Source organism: Rana temporaria, chromosome 10 (assembly GCF_905171775.1).
Source record: "Rana temporaria chromosome 10, aRanTem1.1, whole genome shotgun sequence".
In the NCBI taxonomy this organism is placed as follows: domain Eukaryota; kingdom Metazoa; phylum Chordata; class Amphibia; order Anura; family Ranidae; genus Rana; species Rana temporaria.
Window position 1 is genome coordinate 39,038,541 of NC_053498.1, and position 27,208 is coordinate 39,065,748.

The window sequence follows — 27,208 nt, forward strand, 5'->3', positions numbered from 1 at the left end:
TACTGGCAATAGTCCCTGTGTAGCAGTCACCGTCTCTGGTTGACGCTGCCAAGGACACTTTACAAAAAACAACATTTTATCACCTATATTACTGTAAGTGGTCAAAAACTGTGTTTACTAAAAGTTTTATTTACTAAAAATTAATCAAACACCATAAGGCCATAAAAGAGCAGGAAACAAATACAGTTTTCATTTTTCTGCTGCTATATTTTAACTTTTCTATATAAACCCTTCTCAGTGTATATCATTACTGATATTTTATATAATTAATACACATACTCGTTGGTTTCTGATACTTGATGGTAGGTGATCCATCATCAAGTGATCTAGTGCTGTTTCTTAAATGCTGTTTCTTAGGCCCCTTTCAGACTGGGGCGGGAGCTGCGGTGGCGGTATAACGCCGCTAAAAATAGTGGCGCTATACCGCCGGAATTGCCGCGGGTATCGGCCGCTAGCGGGGGTTAATACCGCACCTATAGAGGCGCATTGCGGGCGGTATTGCCGCGGTTCCCATTGTTTTCAATGGGAAGGAGCGGTGAAGGAGCGGTATACATGCCGCTCCTCTCACCGCTCCAAAGATGCTGCTGACAGGAGATTTTTTTGTCTCCCGCCAGCGCATCGCCTCAGTGTGAAAGCCCTTCGGCTTTCACATTGAGGTAGCTGGGCAGGAGTTTTTCAGGCGGGATAGCAGCGCTATTTTTAGCGCTTTACCGCCTGAAAAACTCCTCAATGTGAAAGGGGCCTTAAAGGGGAACTGCTCTAATTGCATGCATACTAGAAATATTGATGTTATCAACTTATTAATGGAATGCTTAGGGGGAATGAAGTGCGGAATACTTAAAAAAAACAAAAATCTTCCAAAAAACAATTTATATCTAATTCCACATTCATTCCCCTAGGCTTTAATGTGTCTAATCTAAAAATCCACTCAGTTTCGTTCCTCGATACTTCCCTTCTTAAATTTATGTTCCTCCAATTCTGGAGGAACATAAAAGCTTTCCCCTATTTTGTAGACGCAAACCAATCAATATATGTTTATTGTGATTTTTATTACCAAGAATATGTAGAAGAATACATATCAGCCTAAACTTAGGGGAAAAAAAAAAATTAAAAAAAAAAATTGGGGATATTTAATATAGCAAAAGTACAAAATATTGTGTTTCTTTCAAAATTGTCGCTCTTTTTTTGTTTATAGCGCAAAAAATAAATACCGCAGAGATGATCAAATACCAACAACAGAAAGCTCTATTTGTGGGATAAAAAGGGCGTCAATTTTGTTTGGGTACAACGTTGCACGACCACACAATTGTGAGTTAAAGCGACGCAGTTCCGTATCGCAAAAAAATGGCCTGGTCATTGAGCAGCCAAATCTTCCGGGACGGAAGTGGTTAATAGTCTTTCTCCACAGAAGTCTCGTAAGCTTTTGGAAGCCATCACAGTCCCATCTCTGTGCTTTCTGAAATGAGGTGCATCACCATAAACTCATATGGTCTTGTCTGCTTTCCCGCTATTTCGAAGAAGATTCTTCTTCCTCAGATGCCATGTCCGAATGTCTTCTACCCTTCAAGCACCTTTCTTCTTACTGCTTGCCAATTTCCACCAATTTAAGGGCAGAACATACGTTGCCATATACAATGGTGGGGAAGCAGAATCATATTGTTTAAAGATCTTGTTACACCCTCATAGGCACTAGTTCTGTCTTCTGCTCTTTGGTTCTGACATTGCACTAAATATACCTGTCCTACAATGCCGACACCTCCCAGGAAATAATGACAGGTACCTCGGCACAGAAGATTTAAATCTGAAATACAAAAAGCTAAATACGTAGTTGAAATACACATATGTAAACTGTCTTACCTGTCAAAGAATTCAAAGTTATGCGCAGCCAAACAACACAGCAGAAACCTTGATCTCCCTAAAGCCTATACTGCACTTGGACAACAACAGCCCAGTTTTTGGCCTGTGACTGAACAATAATGTACACGGGACGTTTTAAAACTTCTCCTGAACAATTTAACTTGACAGATATTAACCGACATTTAAAAACGTCAGTTTTGATGCATTTAGCTGCGTTTGTGTTTAGAAGCTTTTTTAAAAAAATTGTCAAAAATTTAAAACGCCTGTAAACGAAACGTGAGTTACCGTGTTTACAAGCTGTTACAGGCATTTGGCATTTAAAATGCCTCTGAATATCCATCCTGAATGCATTTTTTTGCTTTCCTAAAAATGCTTCTAAACTCAACTGCCTAGAAATGACTATAAACGACCCTGTGTACATTTACAGATACGATTTAAGGGGCAAGGAATCCAAGACTTGTTCCCCTTACCAACAATGGTACATTTGTAAATAAAAAAAGGAAGAGAGAAGCCTCCTCATAGCGTGAAAAATGTAGATAAATATTATTTCCATAAAAAAGATTTCTCACAGCCACATAAAAAGTTTTCTCACAGCCACAAACAAATCAACTCAAATAAAAAACATCCAAACAATACAAATTGATACAAATTCAAAAGCGCAGTGTTGGGGTGGCTGGGGCCAGTGTATTAACCCTACGCGTTTAGTCTTCTTAGACTTCAACTGGCATATTTGTTGATTTGTTTGTGGCTGTGAGAAAACTTTTTTATGGAAATAAATTTTATCTACATTTTTCACGCTATGCACCATTGTCGGTAAGGGGAAAACGTCTTGGATTCCATGCAATAATATCGTGCTTGGGATCGATTGTTGCACGGATTGGAAAGTGTGTGGGACACACCACCATCTCCCCAAGGAGGAATCCGAAAGATCTATTCAGTTTTCCACTGAAGCATTGGTTTGGCTTCCCATGCTCGAGAGATCCACCGCCGTATGGTGAGTCGGATCCACGCCGTCCGGTAAGAGTATCCATCTTTTACATCCCCCATACAAAAGGGTGTTTTTTTATATCAAGCTGTTTCCCACCTTATGTTGAAGGACTTTTGTATACACAGCTTATTGAGGCTTACCTTATAAGCCCTGAAGGATATCATTATATTCATTTACAGGGACAATCATATTGCTTAGTATAGTTTATTGTCTCACATTCACATGTGGTTCACACATAATATGATGTTTTAAAGTTTTACATTTATATGTGTTTTCGGATTTGTTTACCTTTTTTGCACATATGGTCATGTTGTGTAAGAATATTTCATTGTGTTATTGCATATGATATCACATATTTTTTATTAATGCATAAGAACTTTTTAGGGTTTATTGGTACTTCAGGGTTCACCATTATTGGATATCACATACCCTCACAGGGTTCCTTTGCAGTTACTAAAGAACACAGCTTGTGCCTATTTTCACATTAGAAGCGCCACACTTTTACTATTTATTCTTTACAAATCAGTCTTTTTTGTTGTGTTGGCAGCTATTTTCAATTTTTTTCGGGTTTTTATTTAAGATTTAAGGGGCAGCTAAAAAAACTCCCAACTGCTTCCAAAACATCTGTTTACAAGCAGCAGTGTACAGGAAGCCTAAAGCCCTGTACACACGATCGGAATTCCGCTCAAGCTTGGCTTGGATACACAAGGTCACACAAAAGTTCTCTGAACTTTCGACCGCCAAAAACGCGGTGACGTACAACACTACAACGAGCTGAGAAAATTAAGTTCAATGCTTCAGAGCATGCTTCAAATTGTTTCTGAGCATGCGTCGGAATTTTGCACGTCGGAATTGCCTCAGACGATCGGAATTTTTTCCGGCTGAAAAACTGAGAATCTGCTCTCAATCTTTTGCTGGTGGAAATTCCGACAGCAAAAGTCCGATAGAGCATAAACACGGTCAGAATTTTCGTTCAAAAGCTCACATCTTTTGCTGGTGGAATTTCCGATCGTGTGTATGGGACATTAGGGATTGATGAGATCATTATTTTGCTCTTCCCTCCTGAAGGCATGTTCACATGTTTGACCGACAGCATTGTTAAAAGCAATAGAGCCTTACCTTTCCTAGTCTGTGAACTGCTACACAATTATTGATTTTCAATGAAGACATATTCAAACATAAATCATGTTTTTATTTCTGCTTGGAGTTTATTTTTTAAAGACCAGCACTGAATGCTAGTCTATACAAGCCCTTAGAGATTGTTGTTAAGTAGAAATGGAACACATCCTAATATTCAGGTATTGCAGTGAGCATTCTAATAATATGCACAGGAAAAGGCACACAGAAATATATTGCAATGTCCATAGGCACATTGTTTACTGAAGCAGTTCAAGCCAAGTAGAATTCATCTGAGAAGAGTAAGCATAGCTTGGTGTGTATCTTCCTTACAATTCTGGATTTTGAAGACCATGTTGCTTCAGTTATACAGCCTTAACTGTTTGAGACTGACAGTACCGGAAATCCAGAGAATCAGTGGCAATTCCTGTTTGCAGAACATAATCCTGACTTGTTTAGTGTCAGGCCAAGAGGGTGTTGCCACAGATATTGCATTTATAAGTCCATACAACTCATACAATATATATACCTATGCCAGTGTCATATGTTTTATATAAAGGTGTGGTAGAATTTTTTTCTTAGTCAAGCTGAATGTTACGGACGCCATCTTTTGCTGTTGGCCATTAAGGTTTCCCAATGCAGCCCAGCATTTAAAGCGGAGCTCCACCCTAAAGTGGAACTTCTGCTCATCGGAACCCTCCCCCCCTTCGCTGTCACATCAGGGGGTAGGGGGGTGCAGATACCTGTCTAAAGACAGGTATTTACACCCACTTCCGGCCACACATTCTTCGGGTAGAATGCAGGCAGGACGTCAGATCCCCCCCCGTTGTGTTCTGGTAAACACACAGCACCCAGAACACAGCAGGGACCAGTGAGCACGGCGCAGCATGACTCGCGCATGCGCCGTAGGGAACCGGGCAGTGAAGCCGCAATGCTTTACTTCCTGGTTCCCTCACCGAGGATGGCGGTGGGGACAGCAGAGTGACGAGCAATCGCTCGTCCTCTGCTGCCGACGGCGCTGGACTCCAGGACAGGTAAGTGTCCTAATATTAAAAGTCAGCAGCTGCAGTATTTGTAGCTGCTGGCTTTTAATATTTTTTATTTTTTTTGGCAGAGATCCGCTTTAAGATGGGGGAAAAAAGTTCATGTGGATTATTTTATCCTGATTCACATAGTCCCTGTAGAGCTGACTGTCCTCTTTGTAAGTCACATACTGGTTTCCACCTGTACAGCAGCCATTCTCTATCCAGAAATAACTTCAACATAGTTGGCAGGATACAGTCCAACTTGTCCACGGTCTGTAACTCCTTTGCACCAACCTTGTTCATCTTCATCTTCGATCTTTGTGAGTTCATCACCTAATTAAAGAAATATAATTAATGGCAAATCATACTGCAAAGCCAGCCACGGAGAGCTGGCAATTAATTATTATTTTTTTTTATTATGGTTAAGACGTATTTTTACAAAAGTATCTCGATACTGATATCCTAAAGTGAATAATTAGCACATATAGAGTTACATAGTTGGTGAGGTTGAAAAAAGACACAAGTCCATCAAGTCCAACCTGTGTGTGCTTTTATGTCAGTATTACATTGTATATCCTTGTATGTTAAAGGGGTTGTAAACCCTCAAGGTTTTTCACCTTAACGCACTCTGGGCCAAGTCCTGCTGTCTGTGTCAATAGACGCAGCAGCAGGACATGGGAGAGCACCTGCATGGGTGGCCCAAGGGAGAACACCTCTCAAACAGGGCACTCGAGAAGAGGAGGAGCCAGGAGTGCCGCTGAGGGACCCCAGAAGAGGAGGATCCGGGCCACTATGTGCAAAACCAACTATGACATGTTTGTTTAATTTTTTTTTTAAATAAATTTACCTTTAGATATCCTTTAGGGTCGTTTCGGTGACTATATAATAGTTTTTGAAATTATCTATGCTCCCTGCTAAAAAACACTGCTTTTGGAAGAAAATTCCACATTCTTACCGATCTTACAGTAAAGAATCCTCTACACAGTTTAAGGTTAAACTGCTTCTCTTCTAATTTTAGTGAATGTCTGCATGTCTTTTTAATTTCCCTTTCGCGGAAACGTTTTATCCCTATTGTGGGGTCATCAGAACGGTATTAGTACATTGAAATCATATCCTCTCTCAATAGCCCTGTCTCCAGAGAAAATAATATGTAAATGGTAACCTGCGCTGGGATAAGAGATGGTAGGCTGCTGCCCCCCTGTGTTTGTCCCCTAAAAGAGATGTATAAGATGTAAATATAGATGGGGTGGTGGCGCTGCCTGATGCACGTAAAATGAACCCAAATATTGGTGTCTCAGTGCAACCTGTAAGGCTATAGGTGGCTGGAAGCCCAGCGGTGTGGGTAGGCTTGAAATCCACTCAGAATAGTACTGGGTGAGTGCTAGTGACTATGCGCTAAGATGGAATGGTGTAGATATGTGCTAATAACAATGCACAAAATCGGAATACACTGTGTTGCAGTACACAAATCAGCTGTCATAGTCTGCGTATATGACACATGCATGTAATAAACAATATACAAAAATGATGTGGTATAAATATCCAATAGAGTCCTGCACATAAAATAAACCAAAATGATGGTGTCTCGGTGCAACCTGTAAGGCCCCTTTCAGACTGGGGCGGGAGCTGCGGTGGCGGTATAACGCCGCAAAAAATAGCGGCGCTATACCGCCGGAATTGCCGCGGGTATCAGCCGCTAGCGGTGCGGTATTAACCCCCGCTAGCGGCCGATAAAGAGTTAATACCGCCCGCAATGCGCCTCTATAGAGGCGCATTGCGGGCGGTATTGCCGCGGTTTCCCATTGTTTTCAATTGGAAGGAGCGGTGAAGGAGCGGTATACATGCCGCTCCTCTCACCGCTCCAAAGATGCTGCTGACAGGAGATTTTTTTGTCTCCCGCCAGCGCATCGCCTCAGTGTGAAAGCCCTTGGGCTTTCACATTGAGTCTGCAGTGAAGGAGTTTTTCAGGCGCGATAGCAGCGCTATTTTTAGCGCTGTACCGCCTGAAAAACTCCTCAATGTGAAAGGGGCCTAAGGTTATGAGTGGATAGAGACCCAGCGGTGTGGGTAGGCTGAGAATCCACTCAAAATAGTACTAGATGAGTGCTGGTGACTAATATAGGTAGGTATTAATAACAATGCACAAAGTTTAAAAACACTGTGCTGCAGTTCACAAATCAGCTATTCATATACTACGTGTATGACACATGCATATTATAAACAATATACACAAATGCTGTGATGTGTGTGACGGTATCGGTATGATATCCCCGTCAACGTTCCCTTCTTCCCATAACGAAAATCACCCCAATATTCCACGAGGAGGGATATCCCTGGAATCGCCCAGAAAGCCACACATGAGACCAGCTTACTGCTTGAACAAGACAGACTTTAATGTTATAACACACACAGCTTATATGTCATTTCCAAAACTGTTACAATGACAAATCTCCGCCCCCCTCACACTGGGGCTTCCATACAGATGAGTAGGTAGACACGACGGGGCCGATGCTGAAAACACATTTTCTTTAGACAATGACATCAATGACGCTGAGCACTAGCTGTACTGAATACATCAACCAGACCGCTCGACCCCGCATATAGAGAGATAATTACCACAATGAAGCAATCAGAATAATTAACACAAGCCACTTAAACCCAGCTCTCCTTCACACAACACAATAGATCAATTAACCTTTAGAAATAGTGAGGGGACATTAGCACATCAATAACCTGGCTAGCAGGGAGCAGTAAACTGAGACTTATAGGCAAATGTATCACAATGGCCCCCCTTTTGCTCCCTGCTCCGGCAAACCCGGTTGGACCTTCCCTGGTCCAGTAGGGTTGACGGGTTCAGAGCTATTAGTCAGAGGTTAACTCCGTTTGGCATGACTGACCTCCCTTGGCAACTGCTTCAGACTCAGGTATGTCACCGGGTCGTCAGATCACACGCCGGTCAGTCCCCAAGCCTTTGTGCGATCTGCAAAGTCACCAGAAGTCAGTGTGAAGACAGCGAATGGGTCTGTGCGCCGCCGTCTAGGTGTCCCGCTATGGGAGGGGGCAGGTTATGGCTCTGAAGTGACAATCCCAGGAGATTCATAAAAAGAAAAAGTTATATTTGTTGAAATGCTGTAGCACTGGTGCTCAGAGTCCGGGGGGGGGGAGGGGAATCAGAGCCCCATAAGGTCAGCCACCCCCTGCTCCCTCCGCAGCCGCCGGTTCTCCTCTTGGAGCTTCTCCAGCTCCATCTCCAGTTCATGCTGCTATGACCTCAGGTGGTTGTTCTCCTCCTCCATGCGGCTTATGCACTCCTCCAGCTCTATGTACTCACGGATCAGCTCCTGCTTGCTCATGTCCTGCAGGCTCTCCACGTGGTCCTTCATCATCAGGAACTGGGTGGTGGTGTAAGGGGCCACCGGTGGGCCCTTGGCGAACATCTCGGCACGCATCTGGGACGCCCGCTGCGACTCCCTCTCCTCCAGTCGCTTCTTCTCCTCCCAGGTCAGCTTGTTATACGGCTTCCAGGACCTCTTCTTCTTGAAGGGTGGCCGGCGGTGCCTCTTTCTGCCCAGCTCCCTCCAGGGCCCCTCCGGTTCAGGGCTGTCGCCCATGACCAGCTGACAATGGTGTTCCCTGTTGTCCGTAATAACAGATTGTACCATGAGGGCTTCGTAAGGGGTGCCCAATGGTTCTTCCTGACCCAGCTCCTTTGGATCCCAAGCCGAGTCTACACAATGGGCTGCTGCTGGTGGGCGGTACCCAGGTTGAGACCAATTTAACCTGGTGTTGTCATTCATGGGGCAATTCTGCTTGAAGTGACCCAGCTGTTTGCACCGGAAGCAGCGTTGTTCGTTGCCCTCCTGGCGATGATAGCGAGGGCTAGATGTCACCGGTCTGTTAGGAGGTTGGTATCTAGCGGTTGGTGGGTGTGAGGGCACCGTTTGTGGTGGAGGTTGTTCCTGTGGTGTGACCTGGTTCGTCTTGCGAGTATCTGCATATTCATCCGCCAACTTCGCGGCCTCTGGTAGAGTCATGGGCCTGCGATCTCTCACCCAATCCTTGATGTCCGTCTGGATGTGATTGTAAAATTGCTCCAGGAGCATTAGTTGCAAAATGTCCTCTGCGGTGGTGGCCTGGCTGCTGTTAGCCCAGTTAGAGGCCGACCGGGACAATTGGCATGCCCATTCCGCATAAGAGTCTTTCGTGGTTTTGCGTGAGTCCCTGAACTTCTGTCGGTGGGACTCTGGGGTTACTGCATAACGAGCCAGGAGCGCTTCTTTAACCCGGGCGTAGCTATGGATATCCTGATCTGGCACGGTCCGGAAAGCATCAGAAGCTTTGCCTGACAGTTTGCCTGACAATATTACAACCCACTCTCCTCTAGCTATTCGGTGCAGGTTATATTGTCGCTCAAAATCCGTCAGGAAGTTATCAATCTCACAGTCCTTTTCATCAAAAGCTTTAAAAGCGCTAAACGGAATCTTCCTTGCGTCTGCTGTGCTGTACTCACTGTTTGGAGAAGGTGCGGCTGCTTGTTGGACTGCTGCCAGTTTTAACTGTAGTTCTGCGTCCCTTATTTGTTTAGCCTCCTCCGCTAACAGGTCCATCACTCTCAGCACCACATCTGCCGTTGGGTTCGGGCCGAACCACGCTAGCTTCTCTCTCATTAGCTTGTTGGCTGGCGATTCCTCCTCCTGAATCACTGGTGTCTCCATCTCTTGTACTGCTGGCGTTGCTGCAATCCCGTCCTCCTGGTCTAGCTCCATTGATTCTGCTATGATGACCCGCTTGGTTTTGTTGCTAGCAATCCTTCCACGAACTTCCAGTAGTTCTTCCAGTGTCTGCTTGGAATCCGGGTGTGAAGGGGAATAGAAGGGAAAAATCCCACTGCTACCAACCAATTGTGACGGTATCGGTATGATATCCCCGTCAACGTTCCCTTCTTCCCATAACGAAAATCACCCCAATATTCCACGAGGAGGGATATCCCTGGAATCGCCCAGAAAGCCACACATGAGACCAGCTTACTGCTTGAACAAGACAGACTTTAATGTTATAACACACACAGCTTATATGTCATTTCCAAAACTGTTACAATGACAAATCTCCGCCCCCCTCACACTGGGGCTTCCATACAGATGAGTAGGTAGACACGACGGGGCCGATGCTGAAAACACATTTTCTTTAGACAATGACATCAATGACGCTGAGCACTAGCTGTACTGAATACATCAACCAGACCGCTCGACCCCGCATATAGAGAGATAATTACCACAATGAAGCAATCAGAATAATTAACACAAGCCACTTAAACCCAGCTCTCCTTCACACAACACAATAGATCAATTAACCTTTAGAAATAGTGAGGGGACATTAGCACATCAATAACCTGGCTAGCAGGGAGCAGTAAACTGAGACTTATAGGCAAATGTATCACAATGTGAATATCCAATAGAGTCCTGCAGTGGTGTAAACAACACAGTGAGGGACTTATACACAGTATTGTGTGAAGTATTCAGTCCACATCCATTAAACCATAGATATCAGTAAACAATAACAATGCTGGATATATAGAGAGTCCACGAAGGGTAAGGCGTGTAGAGGAAGTGGTCCTAGGTCTGTAAATACGAGGTGGTCCCGGTGCTCCCCTCAGGGTTCCCCACTCACCATATGGTGTTCCCCGTTTGGGGTGCCAGGCATGTACCACGAGCTCCCTCAGATGTTGCTCCTTTCCTCTGCTCACACGCACAACTGCCCTCCAAATGGACCTCCAGAACCTCCAGAAATTGCCCGTCTGACAAGATGTATGCACCACTCAGTTGCTCCGTATCTCAAAAAATATATATATAAAGAGAGAGGGGCTCCAATGGTGCAGTACCGTAATTAAAATGTATTTAAAATAAAATGAGATAAAATTGTAGCCACTAATGCTCCCAGGGAGCGGCTATATGTAAAAACACAGATCCAGACGAAGAAAATAAAAAATATAGCGTCAGGGATACAGGGTACAAAGCGCGTGGAAGGCGGTGAGTAGCGTGCGCTCCAGCTACAACCACCTAGACGCTGACCCGGAAGTGACGTATGTACGCGCGTACGCCTGACGTACGTTTCGATTTGCTGATCGTCTTCTAAGGCGTGCCCGTACATTCGTCACTAGCAGATATATATGGGTGCCGCCGGGCTGCACGCTCCACCCCCTCCCTACGGGGATCCAATCAGTGCCGTGGAATACGCCCACCCCCCAGTTTCATGGCCAATCCAAACAGCTAAAGGGCTGAGCTTGGGGAATCCCTTGATGTCAAATCATAACGCAGCACGGCGTAACACTCAGTATACCTTGCAGGCAATACATATAACAGGTCTATAATGCTGATCAACAGGTTTTATATTTTAACTTTAAACCGGACTATAAACAACAATAATGATTGCTCCTAATATGATATAGCAATATAAGTGGCCTAGTGGAAATAGTGATCTAAAGCTATATAGACCATATGTGAAACATAATGGGTAAGTAATGGGCTGGGTAGCCCAGTAATAGGTCAATGGGGAACGTTGCCCCTAATATTGTGCAATAACTACATGAAAATAACTAAATATATATATATGTGTATATACGTATAAATGTAAAAATAACCATGAAAACAACAACAAACATATGACATGTGAGTGTCAGTGAGCCCATAAGCAGTGTCTGGCAGCATCTATCATGTGAGAAGCCTAAATAGAAGGGGCAGTAACTACTACTGACAATAGTGACCTGCCCATAAGTGACTGTGAATAGTTGGACTAGTGATGCCCCAGAAGGGATTTAATATCCGTCTAGGTCTGGTGCATGAACTAGGGAATCATAACAACGTGAGGGCTAGTATACAGTAGCCACATAAACATCTAAGAAGAAATACCCTGTAGAGAAAAAGTCTAATCAAGTGATACTTATAAGAAGAATTAAATAATAAATAAGTGACATAGAGCTACCCATGTGTATCTAATAGAATGAGTCTGTTGAGATAAGGGAAGTATCCATATGGGTAAGTCACCCACTATGCAAAGCGGGGGGGGGGGGGGGGGGACATTAGGCATTGGAAACACTTAACCCCTATCCACTACAGGGTATAGTGATGGTGGTGAAGATAATACGACTATAAGTAGTAAGTTGGCTGGAAAGAAAAAATGAAGGTAATAAACCACAATGAAGGTAATTAGGGGTTGGCTAAGAAACAGTTAAGGTCAATGTCTACATTTAGGCCATGTGGCACGAGAGACCCCAGTCGGTAGATCCAACTCGTTTCGTTCTGAGAGATTGCAATTTGTTTGTTCCCACCCCTCCAATTATCCTTAATCATATCTATTCTGTAGAATATTAAGCCTAATGGGTCTTTTTGATGGAACTGTTCAAAGTGGCGTGATAGATTATGTTTGGGGAATGCTTTGCGGATGTTGTTGATGTGCTCTCGTATCCGAACGCGTAGGGGCCTGGTGGTTCTGCCCACGTATTGCAGATGGCATGGGCACTCTACGATGTAAGTCACATGGGTGGGCACTCTACGATGTAAGTCACATGGCTGCTTCTTACTCTGCCTGCATGCTAGACCCCTCTGGCATTTATAAATGCCAGAGGTGTCTAGCATGCAGGGAGAGTAAGAAGCAACCCCGCAGAAAAACTGAATTCAAGTCCAGGACAGACCAAAAAGTCTAAAAATCAGAGATTTAATCACCTACAATACCACCCATGTGACTTACATCGTAGAGTGCCCATGCCATCTGCAATACGTGGGCAGAACCACCAGGCTCCTACGCGTTCGTATACGAGAGCACATCAGCAAAGCATTCCCCAAACATAATCTATCACGCCACAGTTCCATCAAAAAGACCCATCAGGCTTAATATTCTACGGAATAGATATGATTAAGGATAATTGGAGGGGTGGGAAAAAACAAATTGCAATCTCTCAGAACGAAACGAGTTGGATCTACTGACTGGGGTCTCTCGTGCCACATAGCCTAAATGTAGACATTGACCTTAACTGTTTCTTAGCCAACCCCTAATTACCATCATTGTGGTTTATTACCTCCATTTTTTCTTTCCAGCCAACTTACTACTTATAGTCGTATTATCTTCACCACCATCACTATACCCTGTAGTGGATAGGGGTTAAGTGTTTCCAATGCCTAATGTCACCCCCCCGCTTTGCATAGTGGGTGACTTACCCATATGGATACTTCCCTTATCTCAACAGACTCATTCTATTAGATACACATGGGTAGCTCTATGTCACTTATTTATTATTTAATTCTTCTTATAAGTATCACTTGATTAGACTTTTTCTCTACAGGGTATTTCTTCTTAGATGTTTATGTGGCTACTGTATACTAGCCCTCACGTTGTTATGATTCCCTAGTTCATGCACCAGACCTAGACGGATATTAAATCCCTTCTGGGGCATTACTAGTCCAACTATTCACAGTCACTTATGGGCAGGTCACTATTGTCAGTAGTAGTTACTGCCCCTTCTATTTAGGCTTCTCACATGATAGATGCTGCCAGACACTGTTTATGGGCACACTGACACTCACATGTCATATGTTTGTTGTTGTTTTCATGGTTATTTTCACATTTATACGTATATACACATATATATATATTTAGTTACTTTGATGTAGTTATTGCACAATATTAGGGGCAATGTCCCCCATTGACCTATTACTGGGCTACCCAGCCCATTACTTACCCATTATGTTTTACATATGGTCTATATAGCTTTGGGTAAAGATCACTATTTCCACTAGGCCACTTATATTGCTATATCATATTAGGTGCAATTATTATTGTTGTTTATAGTTCCGGTTTAAAGTTAAAATATGAAACCTGTTGATCAGCATTATAGACCTGTTATATGTATTGCCTGCAAGGTATACTGAGTGTTACGCCGTGCTGCGTTATGATTTGACATCAAGGGATTCCCCAAGCTCAGCCATTTAGCCATTTGGATTGGCCATGAAACCGGGGGGTGGGCGTATTCCATGGCACTGATTGGATCCCCGTTGGGAGGGGGTGGAGCGTGCAGCCCGGCGGCACCCATATATATCTGCTAGTGACGAATGTACGGGCACGCCTTAGAAGACGATCAGCAAATTGAAACGTACGTCAGGCGTATGCGCTTACATACTTCACTTCCGGGTCAGCGTCTAGGTGGTTGTAGCTGGAGCGCACGCTACTCACCGCCTTCCACACACTTTGTACCCTGTATCCCTGACGCTATATTTTTTATTTTCTTCGTCTGGATCTGTGTTTTTGCGTTGTTTGTTTTTACATATAGCCGCTCCCTGGGAGCATTAGTGGCTACAATTTTATCTCATTTTATTTTAAATACATTTTAATTACGGTACTGCACCATTGGAGCCCCTCTCTCTTTATATATATATTTTTTGAGATACGGAGCAACTGAGTGGTGCATACATCTTGTCAGACGGGCAATTTCTGGAGGTCCATTTGGAGGGCAGTTGTGCGTGTGAGCAGAGGAAAGGAGCAACATCTGAGGGAGCTTGTGGTACATGCCTGGCACCCCAAACGAGGAACACCATCTGGTGAGTGGGGAACCCTGAGGGGAGCACCGGGACCACCTCGTATTTACAGACCTAGGACCACTTCCTCTGCACGCCTTACCCTTCTTGGACTCTCTATATATCCAGCATTGTTATCGTTTACTAATATCTATGGTTTAATGGATGTGGACTGAATACTTCACACAATACTGTGTATAAGTCCCTCACTGTGTTGTTTACACCACTGCAGGACTCTATTGGATATTCACATCACAGCATTTGTGTATATTGTTTATTATATGCATGTGTCATACACGCAGTATATGAATAGCTGATTTGTGAACTGCAGCACAGTGTATTTAAACTTTGTGCATTGTTATTAATACCTACCTATATTAGTCACCAGCACTCATCTAGTACTATTTTGAGTGGATTCCCAGCCTACCCACACCGCTGGGTCTCTATCCACTCATAACCTTACAGGTTGCACCGAGACACCATCATTTTGGTTTATTTTATGTGCAGGACTCTATTGGATATTTGTACCACAGCATTTTTGTATATTGTTTATTACATGCATGTGTCATATACGCAGACTATGACAGCTGATTTGTGTACTGCAACACAGTGTATTTAGATTTTGTGCATTGTTATTAGCACCTATCTACACCATTCCATCTTAGCGCATAGTCACTAGCACTCACCTAGTACTATTCTGAGTGGATTTCAAGCCTACCCACACCGCTGGGCTTCCAGCCACCTATAGCCTTACAGGTTGCACCGAGACACCAATATTTGGGTTCATTTTACATGCATCAGGCAGCGCCACCACCCCATCTATATTTACATCCAGAGAAAATAAGTTCAGTATTTGCTAAGAATTTTTTTATTTTGATTACATTTAGATTATCAGAGACTGCTCCACTTGAAACTTAAGCAGTTTAAAGGAGAAGTCCAGCCTGAACTTTTTAGGCTGGGCTTATTCTATGAGACACAGCAGTGCAATTTGTTTTGCACTTCTGTGACCCATTTTCAGCTTTCCGCTGACGTCACCAGGAGCTGTCCAGGCAGCACGTCATCCCGACTTAGGAAGTCTGGATCCACCAATTGCCTGGAATGATGGCAGTCTCAGCGAGCCACTGAGACGGCTGCTTCTGCCCCTCCACAGCCCATGAGCGTGGTGGAGCAGAGCAGGAAAGATGCCTTTCGGAGCGACGCTCCCTCAAACGTTGGTCAATTTTAATGGACAGCTCGATCTACTTTTCCAGGGTTGGGGGAACCCCAACTCATGCCAACTCGTTCTTTAGCGGCTCGGACAAGCCCATCTGAAACTGATAACGCAGGGCAGCGTCGTTTCATTCAGTATTGGAACTCCAATGTCTGAACTCTGCTGCATAATCTTCCGCCCTGTTGGAGGGGGTGTAGCATAGACTCAGCGGTGGTGGCCTGTTGTGGATTTCCAAAGATGCTGCCTTTTGTTCCAAGAGGCGGTGGGCACAGGTCTGGGGTTCTCCAGTTAGGAGGGAGATGACAAAGCCCACCTTAGTCACTTCCAGTAAAAAGGTATGTGGCTGTAAGACAAAGAACAGTTCGCAGGCATTGCGGAATGAGCGGAATTTGCTGCGATCGCCCATAAACTTCTCAGGTGTGGGAAACCTGGGCTCAGGAGGAAGCATGACTACAGGTGGTGTGGCCGAGTGTCCAGCAGAAGTAGCCCCCTGGGGCCCGGCAGATGTAGACAGGACTTGGATTCTCTCCTCTAGTCTTGTGTAGCCTTCCTGTAGGCTTTTCACGGCTTGCATCAATCCATTCAGATGTCTGCATAACTCCTCCATGAGATCCCTTCCTTGCTCAGACTCGGACATGGCTGTCTGATACTGTCAGACTTGCACGTACCTGGTCTTGCAAGCCCAATAGAGCAAAGGAAGGTCTCCCGTACGGATCCGATTTGCAGCCCCTGGAAGTGGGGACAGGAGGCACGGGAGTGTGGAAGGGTATGAGAGCCTGGACACTTGTTACGGGTGAGAAGCTCAGGAACCGGATGCAGGAGAGGTAGATAGTCCGCTTGGACAGCGGGCAGGTTGGTAGGACCACAGGGGTGGAGCTGGACAGAAGCAGAGTAGAGTAGTCGGGTACAAGCAAGGTCGGCAACAGGCAGGCAGGCGAGGTACAGAGAGGTAGGTAGGTGCGTGGTCCGAACAAACCAAGGGTCAGATGCAGGCGGAAGACAAGGGAAATCCGGATAAGCAGGCCAAGGATCAGAATGTCACAGATCAAGCAGATAGCAGGTATAGGGCAACAGAATGCTGAAGATCAGACAGCACTGGCCTGCAATCTTCCAGGGGTTTAAGTGGACTGTTTGGTGCCAAGTGGCGCTTGCACACACCCGCGCGCATAGGCGCACCACCGCGCGCACGCGCCCGCAATCCAAGACATGCGCCAGTGCGCACAGGCGCGCGCACCCGCAGTCTGGGATGCGAACCAGCAGGGACAGGGCCAAGCACATCAGCGCGCATCGGTGCACGCGAGCACGCACCAAGGCGTCCAACACTATGTCCGGAAGGGTGAGTTCTCAGAACAGCTGTATTTATACTGAGATTAAATTACACACAGGTGACTTCTGAAGGCAATTGGTTCCACTAGATTTTAATTAGGGGTATGTCATGGATATGCAATAATGTCTGGCAGCTTACCTTCTCCTCCATGTGTTCATTAGAGGCCTGACTCTCTTATCTGGCTGCCTTTTATCATCTCTCCTCCCTGGTTGGCTCCACCCCAGGCCATCCCAAGAACTCTATATTAACTAGTGCACTGCAGGTCTGCTTTGCTGTTCAATGTTGTTTGTTAGCTTGTGTTCCTGCTTGCCGTGTGCTACGTTACCGATTTTGGCTTGTCCCCGACTACTCCTGTTTGCCTGTAACCCTGACACTTGGCCTGTCCTTTGGTTATCCTCGTCTGCCTATTGCCCCGACCTCGGCTTACCCTTCACGATCCCTTGTGTCTTGATTGGGTGCTTCACCTTTCTCCCTACGAAGCATGACCTGGGGAACTCTGGGGGCCACGACCTGGGTTCAGTTGCAGTGAAGGCCATCCTCACCACTAGAGGCTCTGGTGAACACCTGCTGGACCTTAGACTCCGCGCCCTGGTTTTGGGCTCACGCTTCCTGTCCATCCGCAGCAGTCCGCTATAGGGTTCACTACCTTGCGGTGCACCCCTGACTCCAACGGGGTGCATTTGTCAACTGGCCACAGGTGACCTGACAGTTTGAACAGCCATGAACCCGGCCGACGTGCCGCTTCCCACAGACGATCAGGACATTGTCCGCAGACTTGAGACTCAAGAAGCTAATCAGACTCAAGTGATGTGATTCCTTCAGGATCTGGCTTCCCGCAGCTCCAGACTTTGTTGGGAACCCCGAATCAGCAACCACAAGCACATCCAGCGGCTTTGCCTGTCGCACCAGTCGCAGAGTCGCATTCACTGAAACTACCACCTCCATTCCGTTTTTCTGGGGACTCCAAGGCCTGCAGGTTTTTTTTTAGCCAATGTACCATTTATTTTGAGCTTCAGCCTCAAAACTTCCTGTCTGATCGGGCAAAGGTAGCCTATATAATTTCCCTCCTTTCCGGTGAAGCTTTAGTCTGGGCTGCTCCCCTGTGGGAGAAGAATGATTCGGTGGTTTCCAGCCTGTCCGACTTTTTCAATCTCTTTCGTAATATCTTCGAGGAGCCGGCTCGGGTTTTTTTAGCGGCTAGTGCTCTTTTACGTCTCCGCCAAGAATCTCATTCAGTGGGACAATATGCTCTTCAGTTCCGTATCCTCTCAGCCGAATTGAGCTGCAACAATGAGGCCCTTTTTACATGGCCTCTCTGACCGAGTGAAAGACGAATTAGCCGGAAGGACCATCCCCATCGGTCTGGACGATGTCATCTCCCTGTGCAATCAGATCGATATTCGTTTTCAGGAGAGGTCCATAGAAAAAAGACGCTAACACTCCCTAGGCCTTAGCCAGTCTGAGCTCCCATCACTTCGTTCCGTGGAGCATACTCTGCCTGCTGAGGAACCTATGCAGCTGGGCTGGACCAGACTAACCCCCGAAGAACGTGCTAGGCGCAGAACTCTGGGCTTGTGTCTCTATTGTGGAGGCAAAGGCCACTTTCTTGACTCCTGCTCGCTTCGCCCGGGAAACGCTCGGGTCTAATACATTTAGAAGGTGGAGTATTGGACCCAGAAACATCACCTTCCTGCCTTCTTCTTCCGGTGTTCCTTCATGTAGGCACTTCTCCGCAATCGACCCTTGCATACCTGGATTCCGGGGCTGCTGGCAATTTTATGGACTGGAGAACTGCTTTTTCTATGAAGCTCACCCTTTCACCCCTCACTACACCGTTGGTAGTCTCGGCAATTGATGGCACTGTCCTCCCAGGGGGCCTTATTCGATAGGCCCCGGTCCTTCAACACCTGGCTCTCAACAGCCATGCCGTTAAAGCCAGCGACTGTAAAGCAGGGTGGAAAATCGGACCCTGCGACAGAAGATCTTCTCTCAGGGGTAGACGCCAGGGGACATCTACCACCAGACGCACCAGGTCCGCGTACCAGGAGCGGTGCAGCCAATCTGGGGCGATCAGGATTGTTGGAATCCCCTCGGCTTCCACTCTGCGCAGCAGGCGAGGAAGAAGCTGCAGAGGAGGGAAGGCATAGATTAGGCGATAGTGACCCCAAGGAGCCACCAATGCGTCTGACGCGTCCGCCCACGGGTCGTTTGACCTGGCCACGAACCGTGGCACCTTCCGATTGAGACGGGACGCTAGGAGGTCCACGTCTGGAGTGCCCCACTTCAGGCACAGACTCCAAAACACCTCCGGGTGAAGTGACCATTCTCCTTGGTCCAGTGTTTGGCGACTCAGGTAGTCGGCTTGCCAATTCTGAACGCCCGGAATGTACACGGCCGACAGAGCCGGAACAGACCTTTCGGCCCACCGAAGGATATGCGCGACCTCCGTCGCCGCAGCTGAGCTCCTTGTGCCTCCCTGATGATTGACGTACGCCACGGCCGTGGCGTTGTCGGACTGGATCCTGACCGGTCGGTCCTGCAGATCCATGGACCACCTGGCAAGGCACAGCTTGATTGCTCGGAGCTCCAGAATATTGATCGGCAGACGGGACTCCTCCTGAGTCCAGCACCTCTGGGCTGACTGGGTGCCCCAAACGTCCCCCCAACCGGAGAGGCTGGCATCCGTCTTGACCACTGTCCAGCGGCACGGTAGAAATGACTTCCTGGTCCGAAGCACCGGAGATGTCAGCCACCACACCAGGGAGGACTTGACCAGATGGCTCAACTGAATCTGGAAATCCAGAGATGACAGGAGCTTGTCCCAATGAGACAGAATTTCCTTCTGTAGCTCCCTGGTGTGGAATTGGGAATATGGGACCGCCTTTGAAAGAGGCCACCATCAGACCCAGAACTTTCATGCAGAACTGAAGAGACGACCACTTCTGGGTCGACAACTGCTGCACAGCAGATCGCAGGGTCTTCAGTTTCTCCGTCGGGAGGAAAACCCGCGCCTCCGCAGAATCCAGGACTAGCCCCAGGTATTCCAGTCTCTGGGACGGAACTAACACTGACTTCTGGATATTCAGAAGCTAGCCGAACTCTTGGAGAGTCTGACACGTGATAGACACGTCCTCCTCTAACTCTGAGCCTGAGGAAGCTCTCAGGAGAAGGTCGTCCAGATATCCCACAATAGCGATCCCTCGCTGTCTCAGCAGAGCCAGTATCGGGGCGAGCACCTTGGTAAAAACCCGTGGTGCGGACACCAGGCCGAACGAGAGGGCCACAAATTGAAAGTGGTCCCCCCGACCACAAAGCGCAGAAATCTCTGGTGCTTTGTGCAAATGGGAACATGCAGGTACGCGTCCATGATATCCAAGGACGCCATGAAGTCTCCCTGATGGAGTGCCGCTATCACCAAGCGAATCGACTCCATCCTGAATTTTTGTATCTTGACAAAACAATTGAGGGCCTTGAGGTCCAGGAGTGGACGGACCCCTTCCTTCTTGGGGACCACAAACAGATTGGAGTAAAACCCCTGAAACCGTTCCTTCAAGGGAACTGGCACAATTACTCCCCTGACCAGAAGATCCTGGACAGCCCCCGCCAGAGCCAGCCGGCTTTCTGGAGGAAGCTGGAGGTTGGAAGGAAAGAATCTGTTTGGTGGACAAGAGAGAAATTCTATCTTGTACCCCGAGGAAACTACTTCGCAAACCCAACGGTCGGAAAAAAGAGACCTCCACCGAGCCGCGAACTCGCAAAGCCGGCCCCCCACCCGAGACACGGGCGGGGGCAGACCTTTATAAGGAAGCAGGCTTGTCTGCAGGCTTGTTAGGCTTGCGGTACCAGGCGCGCCTCTGCCCCGCAGTGGGGGCCTTAGCGCCTTGCGGATTTTTTTCCCGCCGTGCTGGGCGCACGAAAAAAAACGCTTGGGGGTAGTAAAGGAGGGCCCTTGCTTACGGCGAGGCTCCTTGCCCTTCCCAGACTGTGGAAGCAGCGTGCTCTTACCACCCGTGGCATCCTTAATGATGTCATCCAGGGATGACCCAAAAAGCCGTTCACCCTAAAGGGCAAATCCACCGCCAGACGCAATAGCCGGGCATGGTTCTGTGTCAGAGGCATCCCCAGAAGCAGGCTCAGGGAGGGGGCGCTTTTTACCCCCCATCCGGGCACTAGCTGCTTCAAACCTGGTGAGAAAAGCCTCCAGGACAGCCGACATTGCAACAGATGTGGCAGGGGGAGGGGCATCAAGGGTTAACTCAGGCATTTGTGGGGAAGAAGTACCTGGTTCAGGCTCCATAATGCCCACCGCTGTGTCACCCAAACTGCAAGGTAGAAAACACCCACGGTCACCTCCTGGCCGTTACACAGAGTATGGGGGCCCCCAGGGAAACTCACCACCCCACCCAGTGCAGCGCGAGCTGAGAGGAGTCTGAGGCGTGCTGAGAAGCCGGCTGCGCTGCGGTCTGTCCCCTCAGAGAGATTTGCGGTCTTTCTGAGCGCTAAAACGGCCACACGAGGCCAAACTAAATCCAAGATGGCCGCCGCATATGCAAAAAATGCCATAGGACCACAGGAAAATGGCCGCTGAGCCATTTAAGGTGCGTCTACGGCAAAATGGCGGCCGTTGCGCATTTAAAAAGCACCCAGAGTGACACAGCACCCCAGCGCAGCACATAATACACCACAGCACGCAAAAGACCCTCAGTGAACACACACAGCCCCCTGCAGTGAACACACACAGCCCCCGCTAACATACAGGCCTTGGTGTAATAAAGAGACCCCCTCACAGCCGCTAATCAAAAGGGAAAGGAGGGAGAGGAATTAAGGGAGAGAGGAAAGCAGGGCAAACCCTCAGTCGACCTCCCAGGGGAAAATTTCAGCCATACCACCTTACCTGAGCAAGGGGCCACTACTTACCCGTCCTGCGACCACCGGCTGGAGGTATCCCAGACAGAACCAACGTCCGCTAAACGGCATGGCTGTCGGCCAGACACACTGTGACATAAAGTCATAAAGGCCGGTCATATGTGTGCCCTAGAACAAGATTTTCCCCCGCAGCCCCTGGAGCAATGGGGCCTGTCGTGGACGACCCAGAGCTGAGCTGAGGGCCGGCACACGCTCGTTGGCCGAACATGGGGGGATTACAAGAGTCAAGACCCAGCCTGTCACCCAGTCGGCAGTTGATAGAAGAATCTCAGGATCCAAAAATGCAGGAACAAAACAATTAAAAGCGAAAAAAATCGCAAAAAAATCTCCAGAGTACAGGGACTCCAGAGTGCCTGTCATTAGGCAGAAAAAAACTGAGGCTGTTAGCACAGGGTGTGGGTTATACCCGGGGAACCACGCCCCCTGGGAGGAGCTGCACTGAAGAAAAGTTTTTAACACTTTAAGTGCTGTGTTTCTGCCTAACCTCTCCTGGAAGAAAGCGGATATAACCCTAAGGTCAAAGGCTGCTGTGTCCGTCCATGAACATAAGAGAAATTACACTGTTCTTGGGAAGATTTGTATCACTTACTACTTTCCTGGCAATACCCTGATTTATTTTGGGAATTAACCACTCACGGAAGTTTATCTTCACTTTCTTGGCAATTATCTTGTCTTATTTTGGGAGTTAAAGTGGAGTTCCACCCTTAATTTTTTTTTACACTAAAAAAAAATGTTTTACTTACCCGAAATAGTGGTTGCTATGCGGAAGTCCCTAATCTGCCTCTTCATCCTCCACGGTGGATCTTCTTCCTCGTCCTACACTCGGTTTCTTCTTGTGAATGGGGTGCGCTGCCTTCTGGGAACTGTGTGTATCCCAGAAAGCAGCCGGCCTATTCACAAAGCACATGCTGCTCGCGCATGCGCAGTAGGAAACGGGCAGTGAAGCCACATGGCTTCACTGCCTGTTTCCCTTACTGTGGATGGCGGCGCCTGGAGCTGCCAGGATCGAGGGATTGGCCTCGGCGGGAGCCGACATTGCTGGCGACTAGGACAGGTAAAGTCAGCAGCTACAGTGTTAGTAGCTGCTGACTTTTATTTTTTTTACCGGACCTCCGCTTTAACCCTTCACGGATTTCCTTTTTTGGAGTTAACCCTTCACAAACTTGTTTTGGACTCTGCATTAGTTTTCCTTTTCAATTACATTTTTTTTCATTAACATTTTCTTGTTTTGTTTTTTTAAGGTTTGCCATTGTTATTTTAGTTATGTCACATATGATATCAATTATTTAGCGATGCACTCTTTCTAATTTTGCTATTTATCCTAAGTTTTTTGTACTGAACTTAAGTGCCAGCTGCTCTTATACATTTCATTGTTACCATATTTATTATTTTCACAATTTAGCGCAGCGTTAGCCCTAGGGCTTTCTTTTTTTCAACTAAAAGGTCTCATTAAGGTTCCAGCAATCCACCTACGTTTAAGTTTATTGTGGCTCGGGGTAAGATTTCTGTACCAAAAGCGGTAACCCCGAGCCACACTCGGGATCGCCTCGCAGCAGCCACAGGCAGGTTTTACTTACCTTGTCCCTGGATCCTGCGACGCTGTCGCGCTGTGTGAGCGAGCGGTGTCTCCTCGCTCGATTCACAGTGTCCCTGTGCTGTCGAGCTCCGTTCCCTGCAATGTTTTGGACGCACGGGGGCGGAGAACGGCGCCAAATTCAAAAAAGTAAATAAACACAGTACATACAGTATACTGTAATCTTACAGATTACAGTACTGTATGTAAAAAATACACACCCCCTTTGTCCCTAGTGGTCTGCCCAGTGTTCTGCATGTACTTTTATAAAATAAAAACTGTTGTCCATAGCAACCAAAAGTGTCCCTTTACGGCAAAAGTGATGTTAGATCAGCTAGAAAAAAGCGATAATAAATTAGAATCACTTGCAGAATTGCGCGATAGCGATTTGTGGGGAAATTCGTCAAAAAAAAGTAATGACAGCGACAATTCTGCAACTGAGCAAATTTCAGTGATTTTGAGTTGATTACATTATTGAATAATTTTTATTATAATTAAATTATTATTTGTTATAATTATTTATAATTATTTATTATATTATAATTTATGATTTTGTTTTTCAAACTTTTTCATACCCGAGATGTCTGCTAGACTCTTGTTCGGACAGATTTAAGTGAGTTATTCCTAATGGGCCGTACACACGACCGAACATGTCTGCTGAAACTGGTCCGCGGACCAGTTTCAGCAGATATGTTCGGTCGTGTGTAGGCCCGAGCGGGCAGGATTCCAGCAAACATTTGCCTGCCGGGCCTTTTCCCAGCGGGCAAATATTTCTGGACTTGTTTTAAAACAGCCCGCTGAAATCCTGCCCGCTCGGACATGTTCGGTCGTCTGTACAGACCTACCGTCCATGTCCGAGCGCCCGCCATCCCTCGCATGCGTCGAATGACTTTGACGCATGCGTGGAAGCATTTAACTGGCAGGGCCGCCCATGTCACCGCGTCATCGTCGCGGCGAAGGCGCGGACACGCCCCGCGTATTGTTTACGCGCGGATTTCTGTATGATGCCACCATACAGAAATCCACGGGCAGACATGTACGGTGAAAACGGTCCGGCGGACCGGTTTCATCGTACATGTATGCTCGTCTGTACGCGGCCTAAGAATTACAGGCCTACAATGCAAAACGCCAAATTTCCTTGCAAAATAATGGTACCGCTTTCAGCACCTAAAATCTGAAATAATCATACCACCAGGGAGGTTAAGGTTACCAGTAGAATTGTAGATCTTCCAGAAATTGGGAACTTCTATAAACTGGATACCCACAATGTTCTACAGCGATTAATCAGAAATACTGCTGGTTTTCTGAAAGATATGACTGATTTCCTCAACAAGTTTCACAACAAACAGCAATTTCCACCAAATACCCATCTAGTGACTATGATTCCTTTGATTCTTTAATTGTACTAAGAAAATTTTAGTGTATGGCCTACTTTAGCAGAAGAAGTAAGTATTTACTGCTTTGCAGGGGCAGCTTTTTCGGCACTATACTTTAGTGATTCCCTTTAATGTACAAATTAATATTCAAAGGCAAAAAAAGGCTAGTGGGAGTGCTGACAGTGCAACGATGGAGGTGATCATTTGACAGGCAAGTCTGCCATAATGAGAATACTAGAGCAGGAAAAATTTGCTGCAGAAGGAAATTGAGACGTTTAGTCAGTGGCGGCACCTTAACCCCCCCACTGTTTGCAGGTCCATCGGCACTTACCTGATCGGCAGGCACATCGGGGATCATTAGCGCATCGGGCATCATCGGGCAGGAGGACAGGCTGCGGCAGGCGTCTTCCATGTCCTCTTCCCTTCTGAGATCACGGCAGCATCCGCTGTGTGTCTCCTGCCCTCCTCCTAGGAGTCCAATAGGATCGTCTAACCTTTCAGCCAATCAGGAAACGGGTACTAGACCCACGCTTCCTGATTGGCGGAGAGGCGATTCAGTGTTAGAAAAGCCAATATTTATTTATTCTAAAACATTTGGATGGACTCCAAGCGCAATGCTCTGTATCATCCGCTGACACCCGCAATCTCATAGGGACCAATGTATGTCCCTTTTTCATCCGCAAATGGATGGATGAAAAAGCGGACATATGGTCCGCAGGTGTGAAAGAGGCCTTAAAAGGGTTAACCTATATTTTAAATATACATCTTACAATTAGATTATAACGTGTGTGGCCAGCTTGAAGCAATCCTGTGGTTTCTTTAATGTTCACCTCCCCAGCAACATACAGCATACCTAATGTTCCTTCACTCATCCACAGCTTCCTTCAGCTTTCAGGAGCCAAGAAAATACAACATTTTTCCTGGTATGAAGACTCACATGACACCGTGTGACATATGCTTAGTGTATGCTGATAATGTTGTAGAAGTCTTCCAGCAGCCTGAACATGTGCCATTTTCAAGAACAGGGAGGATAGTCATTAATGGTCTATTTGTTCTTTTACTTTCACTTGCAGGCAGAATGTTAATTACATTGCTGAACAATTATATGCAGTGAAGAAAAATAAAGGAATGACATTGTTGAAGTTAAAAACTGCTAGGCTGAAGTTCTTACCTGCTTTAAAGCTGAGCTCATCAGATTCCTGTCCAGAATAATCATACACAGCTCGAACACGGACCCCTGGCACATTTACTGGTGGTCTATTCATACTGTAAACAAATCATAGAGCCCATGTTATAGGTAGCTGTATGATGGGATTTATGTACTTACTTCCCTGGTTGTAATGGTGGGTGACGAATGATGAGATCTAGGCAGGAGCAACAGAATGCCTTGTAGGTTAGCTACAGAACAAATTGATCTTAAAGGAAAACTTTACCTCTGGTGAGATTTTGATATTTGGTTTAATAATACCACCCACCCCTAGAGTGTAGGATGCACACATAAGTGGCTTATGTTGTGACTTCATTCTAGCTACCGGAACCTTATCTGTGAGATTATAATTATGTTATACAGTGAAGCACTCAAATATAACAACAATCATACAAAATATATATATTTAAATCTCTAAAATGGATCATATAAAGTACATACAGTGCCTTGAAAAAAAGTATTTGTGTCTTTTATTGGGATTTTATGTGATGGACCAACACAAAGTGGCACATAATTGTGAAGTGTAAGGAAAATGATAAATGGTTTTCAAAATTATTTACTAATAAATATCTAAAAAGTGTGGCGTGCATTAGTATTCAGCCTCCTTTACTCTGATACCCCTAACTAAAATCTAGTGAAACCAATTACCTTCAAAAGTCACCTAATTAGTAAATAGACCTGTGTGTAATTTAATCTCAGTATAAATACAGCTGTCATGTGAAGCCCTCAGAGGATTGTTAGAGAACTTTAGTGAACAACTAGCACCATGAAGGTCAAGGAACACACCAGAGAGGTCAGGGATAAAGTTGTGGAGAAGTTTAAAGCAGGGTTAGGATATAAAAAAATCCCCAAACTTTGAACATCTCACAGAGCACTGTTCAATCCATCATCTGAAAATGGAAAGAGTATGGCACAACTGCTAACCTACCAAGACATGGCTTTCCACCTAAACTGACAGTCCGGGCAAGGAGAGCATTAATCAGAGAAGCAGCCAAGAGGCCCATGGTAACTCTGGAGGAGCTGCAGAGATCCACAGCCCA

General features: G+C 46.3%; 1 protein-coding gene across 2 annotated transcripts in view; it reads right to left on the reverse strand.

Annotated features, from left to right (window-relative positions):
- Positions 1-5,127: 5,127 nt before the first annotated feature.
- Positions 5,128-27,208, reverse strand: part of LOC120916534 (protein kinase C and casein kinase substrate in neurons protein 1-like) — a 243,585-nt gene continuing 221,504 nt past the window's right edge. For both annotated transcript variants that reach the window (XM_040327566.1, XM_040327567.1), the window contains exons 9-10: positions 26,133-26,227; positions 5,128-5,319 (exon numbers count right to left, since the gene is read on the reverse strand). In XM_040327566.1, coding sequence (XP_040183500.1) covers positions 5,204-5,319; positions 26,133-26,227 — 211 coding nt within the window. In that variant the 3' untranslated portion in view covers positions 5,128-5,203. The remainder of the gene's footprint in view (positions 5,320-26,132; positions 26,228-27,208) is intronic.